This window comes from Harpia harpyja, chromosome 11 (genome assembly GCF_026419915.1).
Source record: "Harpia harpyja isolate bHarHar1 chromosome 11, bHarHar1 primary haplotype, whole genome shotgun sequence".
NCBI classification, from domain to species: domain Eukaryota; kingdom Metazoa; phylum Chordata; class Aves; order Accipitriformes; family Accipitridae; genus Harpia; species Harpia harpyja.
Window position 1 is genome coordinate 10989325 of NC_068950.1, and position 14919 is coordinate 11004243.

The following is a 14919-nucleotide window of genomic DNA, read 5'->3' on the forward strand; positions in this document are numbered from 1 at the left end:
GCATGGGAAAATTTGCATGCTTTAGGTTAAGGCACTTAACGTACACGTGTATGCAACAACAGTTTACATCTTGTTCCCACCTGCTTTCCCTAAACCAGGGGAATGCCTCTTGTATTTCAAGAAATCTGCATGACCAGAGCAAACTGCTCTGCCTTATACTTTTCAAATCAACTCTTCAGGACTGCCAGCATACCATCACCTCTCCTCCTTGCTCATGTTGAGAGAACAGGAGGAAGGAAACAGTGATAAGAGACCCACCACACACTTACTTCTTAGGCTTGCCCACTGTGTTCTCGGCCACATAGTATCCAGGCTTGCACTTGTAGCGACAGACAGAGCCCACATCGTGGTTCCCCTGCAGGCACTGTGGGACCAGGAGCTTGGCGTTGGCCACCACTGGAGGCGCGTCGCACTCCAGCTTGCAGTAGGCTTCGGGGAGTGACCAGAGACCGTCCTCCAGGCAGGTCAGCCACTGGTTTGTTCCTGACCCCAAAAAAGAAGCACTGTGTTGGGGTTACAGCTGACTTGGGGATGGAGTCCTGCTGAGGGAAGCTCAGAGCAACCAGCAAATTCCTCTTGTTCGAGTGGATACTGATGCCAAGGGAGGCAACAAATACGAAAACCATGGACTCCATTGCATGCTTGGTCAGGCTGGGGCAGAAACTCCTTGAATGCAGACAGAAGCAGGGAAGAAAAAACTTCTAGGGGATGGAGAAAGGATCTTGGTTCCGCAAATCTCCCCCAAACTTTCCCTTAAATTTCCTCTGTCTAGTGATGCCTCAAGATAGCCTTCAGTGGGCTGAGGGCTTTTGTGTATGACACCTATCTGTCATATTTAGGTCAGCCCATCTTCATTCTCCCCAGGTACTTTTTGCAGCTTGTCCTTACCTACCCTTACAAGCTGTCATACCCTGTGCTACATGTGCAGCGCAAGATGGGAAGTGGCAGGAGGACAGGGGTGGGAGCCTTCACTGGTGTGACTGGGAATTCAACCCATCCATTACTAAAGGTTCGCGTTGAGTATTACAGCCCAAGTCTTTATTGTCCCTCTAGAGAAAAGGGCATTTGGTAGACCCAGCTGATGGGTGGCCGAAACTGCACGGCTCTGGGTGCCTGTGGTAAGTGTCCAGGACTGTATCACCCACATGGTGGGGATGATGGATGGTTCACTGGGAACTGCTAAGCAAGAAAAAAAAGCTGGACTGGAGTGAATAGCACTCTTCCTACTGAGAGGTTTGGATCAGCAGGTTTCCAGTGCAGCCAGACTGCTCCACACTCTCTTCAAGCATCGCTTTCTTTTTTTGGGATCACTGCTCTGCCTACAACTGCTCTTGGACCAGGGGCAAGACCATGCCTCCGCTTAGTGCTTGCGTTCCCGGCGGGCCAGTGTTGCCAATGGTCATCCCCCGCCTCCGAGCGCCACGCAGCCATGTCATCTTTTCCTTACCTATCCTTAGTATTTATTAGCCTTGAGAGCTTGGCCGTAAGGATGCGAGCCTTCAGGGAGAACAAGCATCAAGCACGTCCCTGCCTTGACAGCTCAGCCGAGTCAGCTGGACCTCTAAGAGTTTACCCACATGGCTCGGCAGCCTTGGCCAAGCACCACCAGCCATCGTGTCAGCCGCTGGAAGTCACCCAGGGTGCTCCACTGAGGGGATGCCTTCCAACCGAGGGAGCCCATGGCAAACCTCCCGTTGACTTCAGCGGGAACCAGAGGCGGCTGTGAGTGATAGATCAGATTAAAGCCGTGCCCTCAGCTGACCCACCCAAGGCAACGGGCATTGGTTCGTGCAGAATTTGGGCTGTCGAGTCATCATTCGTGTATTACCCTTTGATCAGCTCACACTGGGGATCTGCCGGCATTGCCCCATCATGAAATGAGACCTTAATTCCCTGCAGTTTTTGCTCCTTAGATTTAACTTAAAAAAAAAAAAAAAAGTAAATGATTTTCATACGTTTCAGCTATAAATGTCTCCGTAAAATAGGGCACCCATTAAAATGATTTGTTGTATGTGATTGTTCAGAGCAAAGGCGCTAGTGGAAACTCACATAAAGTCCCAATACTTGAAGCTGTCAAGGCAATTACCCCCCAAATCCCATCCAGCTCAGCCTTGTATAGACAGGAACAGTAGCTCTCTTTTCTCTGACTTGGCTTGAAAACATTCCTGCGGCTATTGATGGAGTTGGCAGAATGAAAGCCAGGCCATGGCATGTCTGGGGGACTGCTGTGTGTCTGGGTGGTGAACATCTCCCAGACTGCTCTGCAGCTGTGGGCATCAGCCTCTATGGCTTTATACAGCCCCAGGCCTCCTGAACCACAGGCTTTCCCACAGCCACCAGGCACCAAGCCACTTTTGGCTCTCTGAAGTCCTCTGTGTCTGTCCGCACTGGCTGCCTGCACACTTCTTGCCTCACTCGTCCCCAGAATACTGGAGGCTGCCAGACCTCACCAGCTATCAGAAGATGACATCCCTGCACCCTGAGGTGGATGGATACAGGCTGCCAGCCAGGGGATGGGAGTCAGAGGGAATTATCCCCACTCTATGGTGTCTGCTCAAGGGGCATGGATGCCCACCATTTCGGGAAGTCTCTCAAGAGCCCACCTGGCTAGCAGAAGCCAGGATAACTGGGAAATTCAAAGTAGCAATGCTCTGTTTGAAGAGCTTGGGACAGGCATGGAAAGGTAGCACCAGAAAGGGTCGTTAAATTTCTCAGCACTCCAGACTGTACCTTGAAGCTTAGCTGGGTGGATGCAGGAGAAGGAGCATCTCTGCAGGTAGGTGGTCCCCTTGGGGCAGGAGAACTCAGCATAGTACACATGGGACTGGTCAGGGACACTGCAGTCAACAGGGTCACAAGTCACAGATCCGTCCCACCGTCCTGAGCTGCACATCAGCACCACCTCCTGCTGTGGAGAAAGCAAGGCTCCATCAGACACCTCTGAGCTTTAATCTACTGGTTTGCCACCACAGCAGAAAGAGCTGACCCAAGTTTCAGGACAAGGAGAGCTTTCCCCCATTTTTCCTCCCCCAATGTGCCCTTTCTCCCCACTCTGGACACCAAGTCACAAAGCCCTTACCTGTTCACGAGGTGACGTTTGGGGTGTGAAAGCAGTGAACGGCCCTTAGGGTAACATGCAAGCCACCTGCACAAGAGACCTTCTAATTCTTGGTCTGTACCTGCTTACCTCCAGAAAACGCTAACTGCGTGCACGCTGTCTGAGTGGTGCCAGAGCACATTAAGGGAAAAAGGAAAATACTTTCAAGATACACTACAACTTCCTGAACTGCAAGTTATTCCCAGCTCTGTGCGCTGCAGTTTTCTCCCCTACAAGATCAAGTCTTACCTCAGCTGTTGACAGGCAGCTCTCCTCTTGATTGTTTTTCCCTAAATTCTCTCATGCCTCAGCCCACAGACCCCACTGAAATCAGAGGTTCATATAACCTCATTTACAAATCCTAATTACACAGACCCTCTTACACAGCTAGGGGACTGCATGAGAACTTAACCCCCAGTGGTCCCACCACTAAACATGATCAATATGTGCCACAGACTTCATCAAAAGAGAGTTGGTGGGCGATGGTGTGCCATGAGCAACCTGGTCTACTGAAAGGTGTCCCTAGCCATGGCAGGGGGGGTGGACTAGATGATCTTTTAAAGGTCCCTTCCAACCCAAACTATTCTGTGATTTCCACTCCCAGACTGCTAACCCCATCCCAGTAGTCCTCAGGCAGGGGCGGCAGACCAAAGAGGTGTCTTTCAGCTGTTCCTGATGTCCCTTCACCAGCTGAGTACAACCACGCTGCTCGTGCAGTCAAATGTGTGACCTGTCCTCCCAGCCAACACATTTTGATTGAACCCGGACACGGTGGCTCTGAAGGACATCGCTAAATTTGAGTCTGGTACTCTTGGGTGTGCAGCAGGATCATGATGTAGCTCAACCAGGTGGAGAGGATGCTGGGTCCCACAGCCAAACCAGTAACATCACTGGAGGGCTCAGGGCAGGGCACTTGCAAGCTGCCATCTGCTGTGACAGCCACATGGTGAAGCTCTATCCAGAAGTTTCCCATCTCACTGCCAAACACAGGAAAACTGTCACCCGAGGCAGATTTATTTTATGCGGTTTCATTTCAGAGAACGGGAGCATTTTGATTTCCCTGGGCATGCCTTGGCCCACAAAGCCATGAGGCCATGTAATCAATAACCTCCCCGGTGACGAGGGGATGAGCGGTGCATCACCAGCTGCCCCATTACACTTTCCAGCACCCACCTCTCCTTCGGCAAACAGGGATGGCTGCAGCACGGGAAACCTGCCTGCCAGGCATCACAAACACTTGCAACTCTCTGAGGAGAGGAAAGGTCCACCCTGCTGACATGGCCTGACTCACCTCCATCTGTGTCCACCCCTTGGGTGAGAGTTCACAGTCTCACTTGGGCTGGTGCGGGGACCAGCTCAGCCCCGGAGACTCCTGTTCCCCCTCCAGGAACAGCCTAAGGATGGGACACACAGTGCCCACGACCCTGCCAAGGTCACTGCCCAGACCCAGGACAGCTCATGTCCCAAGGATACATCAGTCCCAGGTCTCCTCCGTCAAACGCTAAGAGCCGTGCTGGCTTGTGGCTTTTATGAGGCATCCACCAGTTCTCCGAAAAGCGAGACAAACTCTTTCATAGTGACCTCTGCACTGCCCCGCTGATGTGGGCAGCGTTATTGCAATGCAACACAAAGGAAGAAAAGCTCTCCGTGCCGTCGGCTGCCTCTAAATATAGTCAGTCTGCAATGATTTCATTTTTTCCTGAGCCACTAACTTCAGCTTTAAGAGAGAAAACATCCCAGGGATGTTTAATCCTCCCAGCAATGCCCATCTAGAGAACAGAAACGTCTACCTCTCCCTCTGCAGGAGTGCGTCACCCCGGCTTGGGACATCCCCTGCAGTGACTTCTAGCCTGACAGAGCCATGGTCTGCAGGCAGCACTGGGCTAGGAGAGCTAGAAGGAGCGCAGCAAGGGAAGGAGAGGGATCTCTAGAGCAGGACCAACAGCCACCAGCACAGAGGTCCAGCACTAGAGCCTCCACTGGGCTGAGGTTTGTTGGAAAAGCAGCGAGGAGGTCAGGGCTGGAGGAACAAAGTGTCCTAGAGTCACTCCAACCACCTCAGGGTGGTTAAATCTTTCTTAACTAGCACTTGGTCCAATAGGCCGTGAGGTCACCGCCACCTTGAGGTCCACTCACCTGTGTGGAGCCCAGGCTCTTCCCATTGCTGGAGCGGAGGACGAAACCCTTTTCGCAGGCAACAGTGCATGCCATGTGCCTTGGGCCATCAGAGGTACAGTTGAGGGTGGCAGCGTGAGCAAGCAGCGGCTGCATGCAGCTTCCCAATCCTGCACAGGCACCGTGGATGCAGCTATGGAGGAGAAGAGGGAAGGGATCAACCAGTGGGGTCCCAGGACTTCTTCAGCAAGGATGGGGTCTCTCCAGATGGCACCCATGTGGGCTGCCCAGCAGGTCACAGATGCTTACGGAGATGCACACCTACCCCTCAGCCCCAGCTTCTTCCAGGATTTAAGTCTTCTGACAACAATGCCAGGAGGGTACTTTTTCCCAGCTCTGCCTTGGCTGGACCTCAGCCCAACCCCAGCCCACGTGCTCCCACAGAGCATCGTGTCCTTCCAAGCTGATGAAAGGAGGCACAGCCCAACAACGCTCCTTCCAAAATCCATGCTGTCTGGTGGGGCTAACTCCAGCTCCTCTGCCTCAGAGCACGCAGGATGCATTGCACAGAGCCTGCACACAGTCTGGCACCAAAGGGCCCATTGGTGCTCGGTGTATGTGGACCAAGAGAGCGAGAGGAGGGAGGTGACAGGGAGAGGGCAGGCAGACAGCATATCCAGCAAAGTCACAACTCTTCCATGGTCAAAGTAGGAAAGTTGATATCAGATGGTCCTATCAAGCAGCACTCCTGAACACACAAGGAGTAAAGCTATAAACAGCAATCATTGTAGCACCTTCCTGAAAGGGCTGCAGCTTCTCTGGCAGCAAGCTGGTCTCTACCACATGACAATTTCTCATCTCCAACATGCTCAAATCATACTGGACACCAGAGAACTTGTGGCAATGGATCTCCTGAAACTGCACTCTGCAGTGTCATAGGGAGCACACCATTAGACTCACGCATGATTGCAGCCACTCACATGTGTCCCCCTGTACATAATCTGCTCACGCATGTGTCTTGGACACTAGTGTTTGGGGAACAACAGTGGACAGCAAGAGATCTGTGCTTTCCAAAGGCAACAAAGCCCAGACAGTAACACTGGGTGTTTCTCCTTCCTGCTAACTTTTGAATTCACATCTTGATTTCAGTCAAACTTAGTGCAGAATAAGACAAGATTCGCAGCAACAGATGGTCAGGAAGAAAAGACCTTTTTAAAGCCTCTGCTGATAGAAGGACAACAGGTATGCCAAACCCTGTATTAGACATCAGAGAATCCACGGAAGATTCTCCAACTGCAACGAAAGTTTTAGCTGGAGAATAAACCTCTGCAGATATTAGGCTACCATCCATGAGATGTTCTTCAGACTATGTGCAGTGCCCCCCACGACCTCACAGCAGAGGTGCCCGAGCTTCATGTCCATACAGCTACATCACAGCCTGTGGTGGAAGGGAGAAGCTGGACATGCTGCAGCTGTCTCCTCCACCCCACTCTTGTCACCTTCCCACTCTGCTTTGATGGTCTTCATCACCTCTGCTCTTCCCACAGGCTCACACAGCATTTCAAGCCTGTGCATGTTGATGTCAGGCTCTTTGGAATCAAGACCGTCTCAACATGCACCTGTCCAGCTCTACAGACTCAGCTGTGGCCACCAAGGTGAGACACAGCTCGAAGGAGGAATTACCCTCCCCTGTGCATCATCTCAAGTTACAAGAGGTCCCAGGAAAGCTTGCAATGTGTCACCTGTCCCTTGGAAATAAACAGCCCCCTCCTCACCACAGCAGCTTCCCACCAAGGACCAGTCATTAGGTACTGATTAATTAAGCATCACAAATAATCCCATAGTGAAGAGGAGTGCCAGCCAGAGGGCTATGGTCACCATCAGTGAAATGCAGCCAGTAGATTAATTGCCTGGGATGGAATGAGGCCAAGACATGGGGTTGACACAACAGCTCCCACAGGAAAATGCCCTGATTATCTGGCAGTCAGGCTTTATCTTTTACCAAGTGATATAGGCGCAAAAACTGACATCAGCCCTCCTGAAGCAGAGGTGCTGCAGCTTCAGGTGTTAACTGGGGAGAGAAGGGAGAGAAGCTGCACCCGAATGCCTCCCCTTTGCTCCCTGCTTCACACAGGGCTCCTGACAGTTTTTGTGCACTGTGTTTCACCCAGGGGAGGCAGAGGCAGCCTTTGCTCTTCTTAAAAAAAGAAAAAAAAAAAAATTGGTGCCGACAAGGACTTTAAGGGAACGCAATGTGCTGTTGACTCTGGACAAGTCCACTGAGCCAAAGACATGGTGGAAACCTGCAGGCCGCAGCGCTGAAAGAGCCGGTGGGCACCGGAGGGGACCACAAAGGAGAACAAGAAGAAAGGGGCTGTTTTTTCAATGCAGACCTGTTTATGAAGTGAGAAATGGTTTCAGGGCAGCTGCTGCAAATTCTTTCACTAGCTTATATTTCCATTTGCTTCCTTTTTAAAGAATTTGTTTTATGAGCACAGCGTTTGTCAGGTCATTAGCTTCTGAGGGCATCTGGTACCAATTGTAGCCCTCTCCCCTTCCCTCCCGCAGTCACCTTCTCCGGGCAGTTGCTTTGCTCCCTGCCTGTGCCCCCAGTGCATGCACACACACACACACACATGCTCCCATCCCCAACTCCACCTCCCCATGATGGAGCTGCTGTCCTAAACTTCCTCGTGTGCATGTCTCTGCACACGCATGTGCAAAAGGGGCTGAGATTCTCTTCTTTCCAGCCTTGCTCTTGCATCCCATCCCCTTCCTCACCAGCCACAGGCATGCGGGGAGATGCAGCTGGTGCACAGCATCCCTCCCTACCATGGTGCTTGGTGCTATAGCAACACACCACTGCAAGTCCTTACTCCCGTGTGCTGCTGGGCACATGGAGGTTATGTAGCCAAATCATAGACCACATGTTGGGAAGCACGTCTCGGAGATGAGTGGTGGGTTCACCAAGCACCTGTAGGCTACAGGGCAGCTGTGTGGCCACACTGTGACCCCGAGATGCCTAACTTCATCTGCTTGTGGTGTTGTGTTGAGTCACAGAGCTCAGCACAGCCCTGGGTTGAGGGGTGGTGGTGGCACCCTCTGGACACATCCAGCCAGGCCAAGTGCTTGGCTGGAGCAGCTCTGCTGGAGCAATGGCACATTGTCCAGGGCAGCCTCAGCAGTCGGGACAATGTTGTTATTTAATAACAAGTAAGGAAGCACTGATCCTTTTCAGTGCTACTGAGCACATTTTGGTTTTCCACCAGTTCAGAAACATAAGCAGCAATGCTGGTATAAAGTAGATCGAGAGATCACCAAGATTCTCACTATATTATTGTATATGCAAAATGTTATAGAGATTAGTTACACATAAGGGATTGACAATTATAGGTCATAATATCAAAATCTTTCTTTTTATATACACCACACGTATATACTCATACAGACATTCTTTATGTGCATATAGGTATATTTTAGAAATAATTAGCTTTCTCTTTGCCCCAGAAGATGACTAACTTATCACTGTTTTCTCTGCGACTAACAACACACCTCTATCCCACAAATACCCACTAGGTTTTGTGTTGGAAATGATCTGAGACCTATCGACCCAAGTTCTGAGAAGCTGTTCTCATCCTACATGTAGCTTTGAAGTCCAGTGCTGCTATTCCAGACCTGAAGAGGGTCTCATGTCACTGAAAGCTGTCTGATTTTCTCAGATACATCAGTAAGCTTAAAAAATATATATATATCTCATCTCTACCTACAAACTTTGCCTTGATTGCTTTCTTTACCATTATCAGCATCATCATGACTACCACTGCAGTACTCTGGGCCAGGACACCCCTGAGCCTGATGGTGTACAAGTGCAGGACAAAAAAAAAAAAAAAAAAAAAAAGCAAAAAGCCATGTGGCCTGGCCCCATCATGATCCACATGCCTTACCAGGGTTTGGGTAAAGTGATGGAATAAATCACTGCTCCCAGCCTCTGGAACACCCTAACAAAGGCTGGATGAGGAAATGGTGCAGTTAGCCCAGTTCTGATCTCAGCATGAAGGAGCTCTTTCTCCTTTTGATGATAAATGAAATTCCTGTATCGCAGCTGCAAACTCCTGACTTTTGCCCATTTCTGTTTCAGGCCGTATAAGATGTGGGATGAGCCAATATTTTTTTTTTTTTTCCGGCATGAAACATCCAAAAAAAATTCCATTTTTTTCCCAGCATCTTTTGAAGCTCAAACTAATGATTTGTCAACAACATTTTTACAAAATACTAAGGTTTTTCTCCTAACTTATTCCACGTCAGCACCAGCCTGCATGATTTTCTGGGCTCACCAAGTCCCATAACTCATACATGAAAGAAAGTTTCAGATCTGGAAATCTGTGAAATTCTGCCTAGCAATGGCCTTAACTGCTCTGGAATGATAAGAGATTTGTTCTGAAATGGGACCAATTCTATAAACTAGAGCAAAACTTCACCTTTGGGATCCTTCATCTTTCTAGAATAAAAGCAGGAGGTAACTGCCAACAATGGAGCACATTGAGTCAGTGGTGGCAATGCTGGTAGGGAGACATCATTTTGTGTGGCAAAACCCAAATTCCGAAAAGCTGAAATTTTGCGTTTTACAGCAATTATTTCATGGAACCCAGAAAATACCGATGAATTTACTCAAGTCAAGCTAAGCCAAGCCAAATACAGTGCAGCTGCCTGAAGCATAATAAATCATCCATAAATTGCTTAGTATCTACCCAAGCTTTCAACCCAAAGATTGCTTCTAAAACAGCCCTTATCATCAAGCTCCAACTCTAACAGGGGAAAATTATTACAAGTTGTTCATCTCATGGTGCAAATTTTGGGGGAGATGGGGTTATAGGAGATGTTGATGGAAAGGTAAAGACTTCAGCCAAATCTCCTGAAGTTAAAAGTAGTCACTGCATGTACTCTGGTGGAGTCTGGATTGTAGCAGTGAACATCAGTGAAATAAAAGATGTTTACCGCAATGTGGTCTAGCAAAAGAGAATAGCTAGGAAATGAGAAAAGGTGTTTTGGAAATACTTGGGAATTTCTCCCTTCAGGCATGTTTCTCGTGAAGGGGAAAGGTCTCACTTTTCCAGTACATCTGATGGCAGCTATCCGTGTGGGAGCAGGCTACGTGTACAGACCCAACGGTGGTGATGCTTCTTGATTACGATCTTCATTGAGGCTGCCATCTCAAGAAAAGAAGTTTGCTTCTGTACGTGACTCCCAAAGAAACTTGGCAAAAAATAACATCCCTGTGAGTCATCCATTGTCATCTACATCACAGATAGAGAAAAGGCACCCGTAGGATGTCAAACGACCTGTTGGCCCTTCCGTAGCCGTAGTGGCAAAGGAAGAAAAAGAAGCAAGAGCAGATCAATCTTAATATATTTCCAGACAGTTCCTTTCCATGGGTTTTTTGTTGTTTGCTACACCAAAACAGACTTATAGAAGCACAGAAAGTGAGGCTGAATAGAATGTCAAGTTTGGACTAGTCAGCTTCCCAACCTGAGGCAGGATGGACTGTACCTTCATCACTCCTGAGAGGAGTTGGCCTGACTCCTTCCTGAAGGTATATGGTCCACCTGCCCATCGTGAGGCCAGCACACAGGTAGGATTTATCTGCCAGTATTCCTCAAGGGTGCATATTCAGCTGTCCCAAACACCACCTTTATCCATATCCAATCCCCGCAGCAACACACTGTACCTCATTTCTGCCACCTTCTATCTTGTCCAAAGGAATTCACTTCTGATCCACATCCACCACCAAGACAGACGTACAAATAGCAGAGGGATTTCAAAAGGGAGCTGCAAGCAGAAGTCATAGCTGGACTGCAAGACTTATGCTATAAAACTTAAGGAGGAAAAAATATTTATCATGACAGAGAGGTGATAGTGAGAGGATCTGATCACTCTAGACACATATACACAGAAAATACATCTTCTGGCAAGAGGCATTTAGACCTTTCTGACAAGAATGGAGCAAAAGCAACAACTTTCATCTTGAGATCAGAGGCAACTTCTCAGCAGAGAGGGTTACTAGATATAAGAATAGCTCAGCGGGGGGGTGGTGGACTCACCTCCTGCAGCCTGTAACATGAGATAAGAGAGTCTTCTGAAGGACATGTTTAATCCAGTTTCTGTGAAAAATGCTAATGCCAATATATGACATTAGGGAAGGCAGGGCAGAACAGGGGCAGGCTGGCTGCAGCAGTACACCGAGGGCTCTGCAGGCAAACCTCAAGGTCTCCCAGCGCTTGTTCCCTTCTTCACTGGACACGGGAAGGACAGAAGGCTTTGTGTGATTCATGTAATGTCCATACTGGTAAGAGAATAAGGAATCAAGATCAAGCTTCAGGGTTTCACCAGGAGCTGTGCTGGGGTCAGGAGGGAAACCTGCCTTGCACCCCACACAACTGCTCTGTGTGGTAATTCACCTTCCCTCAGTGTATCAGAGGTTGGCCACGCTTTGAACGAATTTATCAGACTGGGTGGCCCTTTCCATGAGGTGACACCAAGCACTCTGTTTCTAAGCCATTCAGCTGTTGTGTTTGACTTAAGCTCATATTGGTGAAAAACTTTGTGTTGGGCAATATTTTTTTCTAGGTGAGACTGGCTAGTCTCAGGGAAAGGGAGAAGATGCCTTGAGCATCCTAAAAAAAGCCCATATACAAAGCATTAAACTCAAGAAGCTGACTAGGCTGCAAGAGAGCAAATAGAATGGGGCAGCCCATGAAAATTGTCCCTGCACCTCCCAGGGTTTCCCTTGTCATGTTCCGGCCGGACAGTGAAGCCACCAGCTGAAGTGAATGATCAAGTCCTACAGTAGAGCCTTGGCTACCACTGCCCATCAGCCAGTCAGGGACCCACGAGAGAAACACCAGAGGTCAAAAGGCTTTGATGCCAGAGGAGAGGCACCTTGAGAGGTCTCAAGGGCAGAGGCAAAGGCAGGTTGAGGTGAGCCCATGCCCCAGGAAAGGTGGTGATCAGGATCCTAGGCTTGGTTCTTGAGAGGTATTTTCCCCCAGCTCAAGGAAGAGAGGATGCACACGGTGCAGTACAGACACAACCTGCTCTGGTGGGCATCATGCTGCACCCAGGAGGCTGCATTTGCCTAGGAGAGGCAGTGAACAGACATCCAGGCAATACATGCTGTCGTCGTGGCAGACAACTCTCAATGCCAGCTGCACTACGCATGCAAGCAGAGCCTGAGCAGACAATGGCTGGGAGGACAGAGTGGGGATGGAGGTACATCTTGACCTGAGGATGTCTCAGCCCATCAGGAATGACCTTGGGATCCCAACATAAGGGTCCATCCACTTTGTGCATGGTCCCTGACCATGGGGCACCTTAGGCCAGAGGGAAGGAAATGAAACACCAGCATCTCTACCGAGGGTCCCCACAAATTTTCACACCAGCACAGATGCAGTTCATAAATTGACCCTGTGTGAATTTGGTACCTGGAAGAAAGAAAACAAAGCAAATAAAACCTGCATGGGAAATGGCCCTCTTCTCTTTGCTGAATAAAGTTTAGCAATTGAAAATATGTAAACAACCCCCTCCTCCATCTGATTTTCTCTCCCTGACGTCCACTTCCCATATAAAAGGAATCCAAACCAGACTCCCCTTGATGCATTAAACCCACTTTTGGGGCAGCAGAAGAGGGCACTCACGCAGGAAATAAAAACACAATGCAGACTGCATTTTGTAGCACCTTTCCTGTTAACTCGCCAAGGCATTTCCCAGCATGTGCTAACATAAAATAAAACACACTAAAAATAAACCAAGCTAAAAATAAACATAATGGAGGAAATGAACAATGTTCCCCTGATTCAGTATATAGCCTGTACCAAGGAAAACAGGAGGAACTGTGGCTCAGTTTTAAAATACAAAGAAAAGGATGAAAGCTGGAGAGTTTGAGTTTCCTGGGTGGAAACTCGCTAAAAGTCCGATTTCTACTTGACCTTGTAAGGTTCTGACTGGGCACAGAAAACAAAGAAGAGACCTGAGCTGCTGGCAGAGACAGTAGAGAGGAGTTCCTGGTGCTGGTAGCGAGGTGCAAGGGAGGGACACCACACTGCTTTGATCTGTAAGTGTTCTTCCAACCTTCAGTGCCTCAAGCGGGTCCAAAACCAGAAGGCAATCCTTTTTTCAAAACAAGGATGTACATTTCTAGCATCAAACGCCTGCTGCATCCTGACCTGGAGATGGCTGCATTTCATCAGCAAAGACATGATCTTTTTGTTTGCCCCAGCCTGCAAAGCACTTTGAGATCCTTTAAGATGAAAGATGCTACAGAAATACCAAGCTGTCATATATTTATTATTTTGGCAATGAGCATTTCTAGACTGAAGTCAGGAAACCTCATTTCTTTGTTGCTTTTGTTACTGTCCCTTTCTTGGGTTATTTTAGGAAAGCACTCACATGCATGTACTGTGTATATGAGGCTGGGTGCCTGCAAATGGTCCATTTAATTCTTTAGAGGAATAACACAGATCTTCTGTGATCTTTTACAGTTGAATGTCTCTAAACCTCTTAAGATTTTATATTCCTAGATTTTTATAGGGGATTTTTTTCTCCAGGCTTCATCTGCCTTATATGAAATGGATTATTATCCCTTAAAAATAAAAATACTGCTGCACATTAGTTTTGGAGATGAAATAGATTTTAAAAATATAATAAGGAGGGGGGATACTTGGATGTTTCCTGACTGAACAGAGGCAGATCCTTTATTATTAGTGAGGCTACTGGAAGCTGTAGCCTAACCCCCTTCTAAACATTCAAGCCTTTTGTTCAGAAAAGCAATACTATAAATAGCATTTCCTACTCTGAAAACTCAGGGGATCTGATTTACTCCGAGTATTAGAGTGTTTGCTAAGGGCACGTGTGTAACCTGTAATTCAGCCTACCGCAGCTAAGCCAAGGCCACGGGGACCCTGCAGGACGGCAGCGAGAGGAGGAGGAGAAGATGCGAGGATCCTGCTGGGTCTTGCCGTGCCCACGCAAAGGGGAAAGCACGCAGCTCTGTGCACTTTGGCGATATGGGAACTGGCCTGTGCTTCAGCTATAACAAGACTTTTAAGAGAAAACCATCTATTTTCCTACCTTTTTGTCCCTATATGAGCTTCTCCCCATCCATAGGCAAAGCTCAGCTGCGTCCAGTCTATTTCTCCTTGCAGTCACTTCTGAGGGAGAAGGGGAAGCTCTCAAGCAATGAGAGTTCAAAATTATTTTAAAGGATGAGAAAATGTAATTGAAAAACCACATCAGTTGGCTGGGGTCTTAGAAGCATGTGTGTACATAGCTGTAACGGCTACCAGGAGGAAACAGACTGCATTTCAGGCGGACGCTGATCCTTTAATGTAAGGCTGAGAATAATATTTATATGCTGACTCACTAAGATTTATGTTTCTGTATAAATCACACATGCACTTAAAAAAAAAAAAAAAAGAAAGTAAAAGCAACTGCAGGATATTCATGGCTTCCAGAACTCTACATAAATCAATTGTACCATGATCCCACAAGCTTTTACACAAACACAGGCACACTCATTCGTTATCAGGGATGTTCGTCCATCCAGGGCCATCAACAGAAGAAAAATGACAGTAGCAGTGATGCGATGACCCTAGCCAAAGCCCTTCACTCTTAACACCCCCACAGATCCAGCAAAGCTTGGACCCAAAAATCAG

The 14919-nt window shown here is 48.3% G+C and overlaps 1 protein-coding gene across 1 annotated transcript in view; it reads right to left on the bottom strand.

Moving 5' to 3' along the window:
- Nucleotides 1-14919, bottom strand: part of PAPPA2 (pappalysin 2) — a 94659-nt gene that overhangs the window by 28722 nt on the left and 51018 nt on the right. The window contains 3 exon segments of the mRNA XM_052801398.1: nt 270-483; nt 2731-2908; nt 5234-5405. Coding sequence (XP_052657358.1) covers nt 270-483; nt 2731-2908; nt 5234-5405 — 564 coding nt within the window.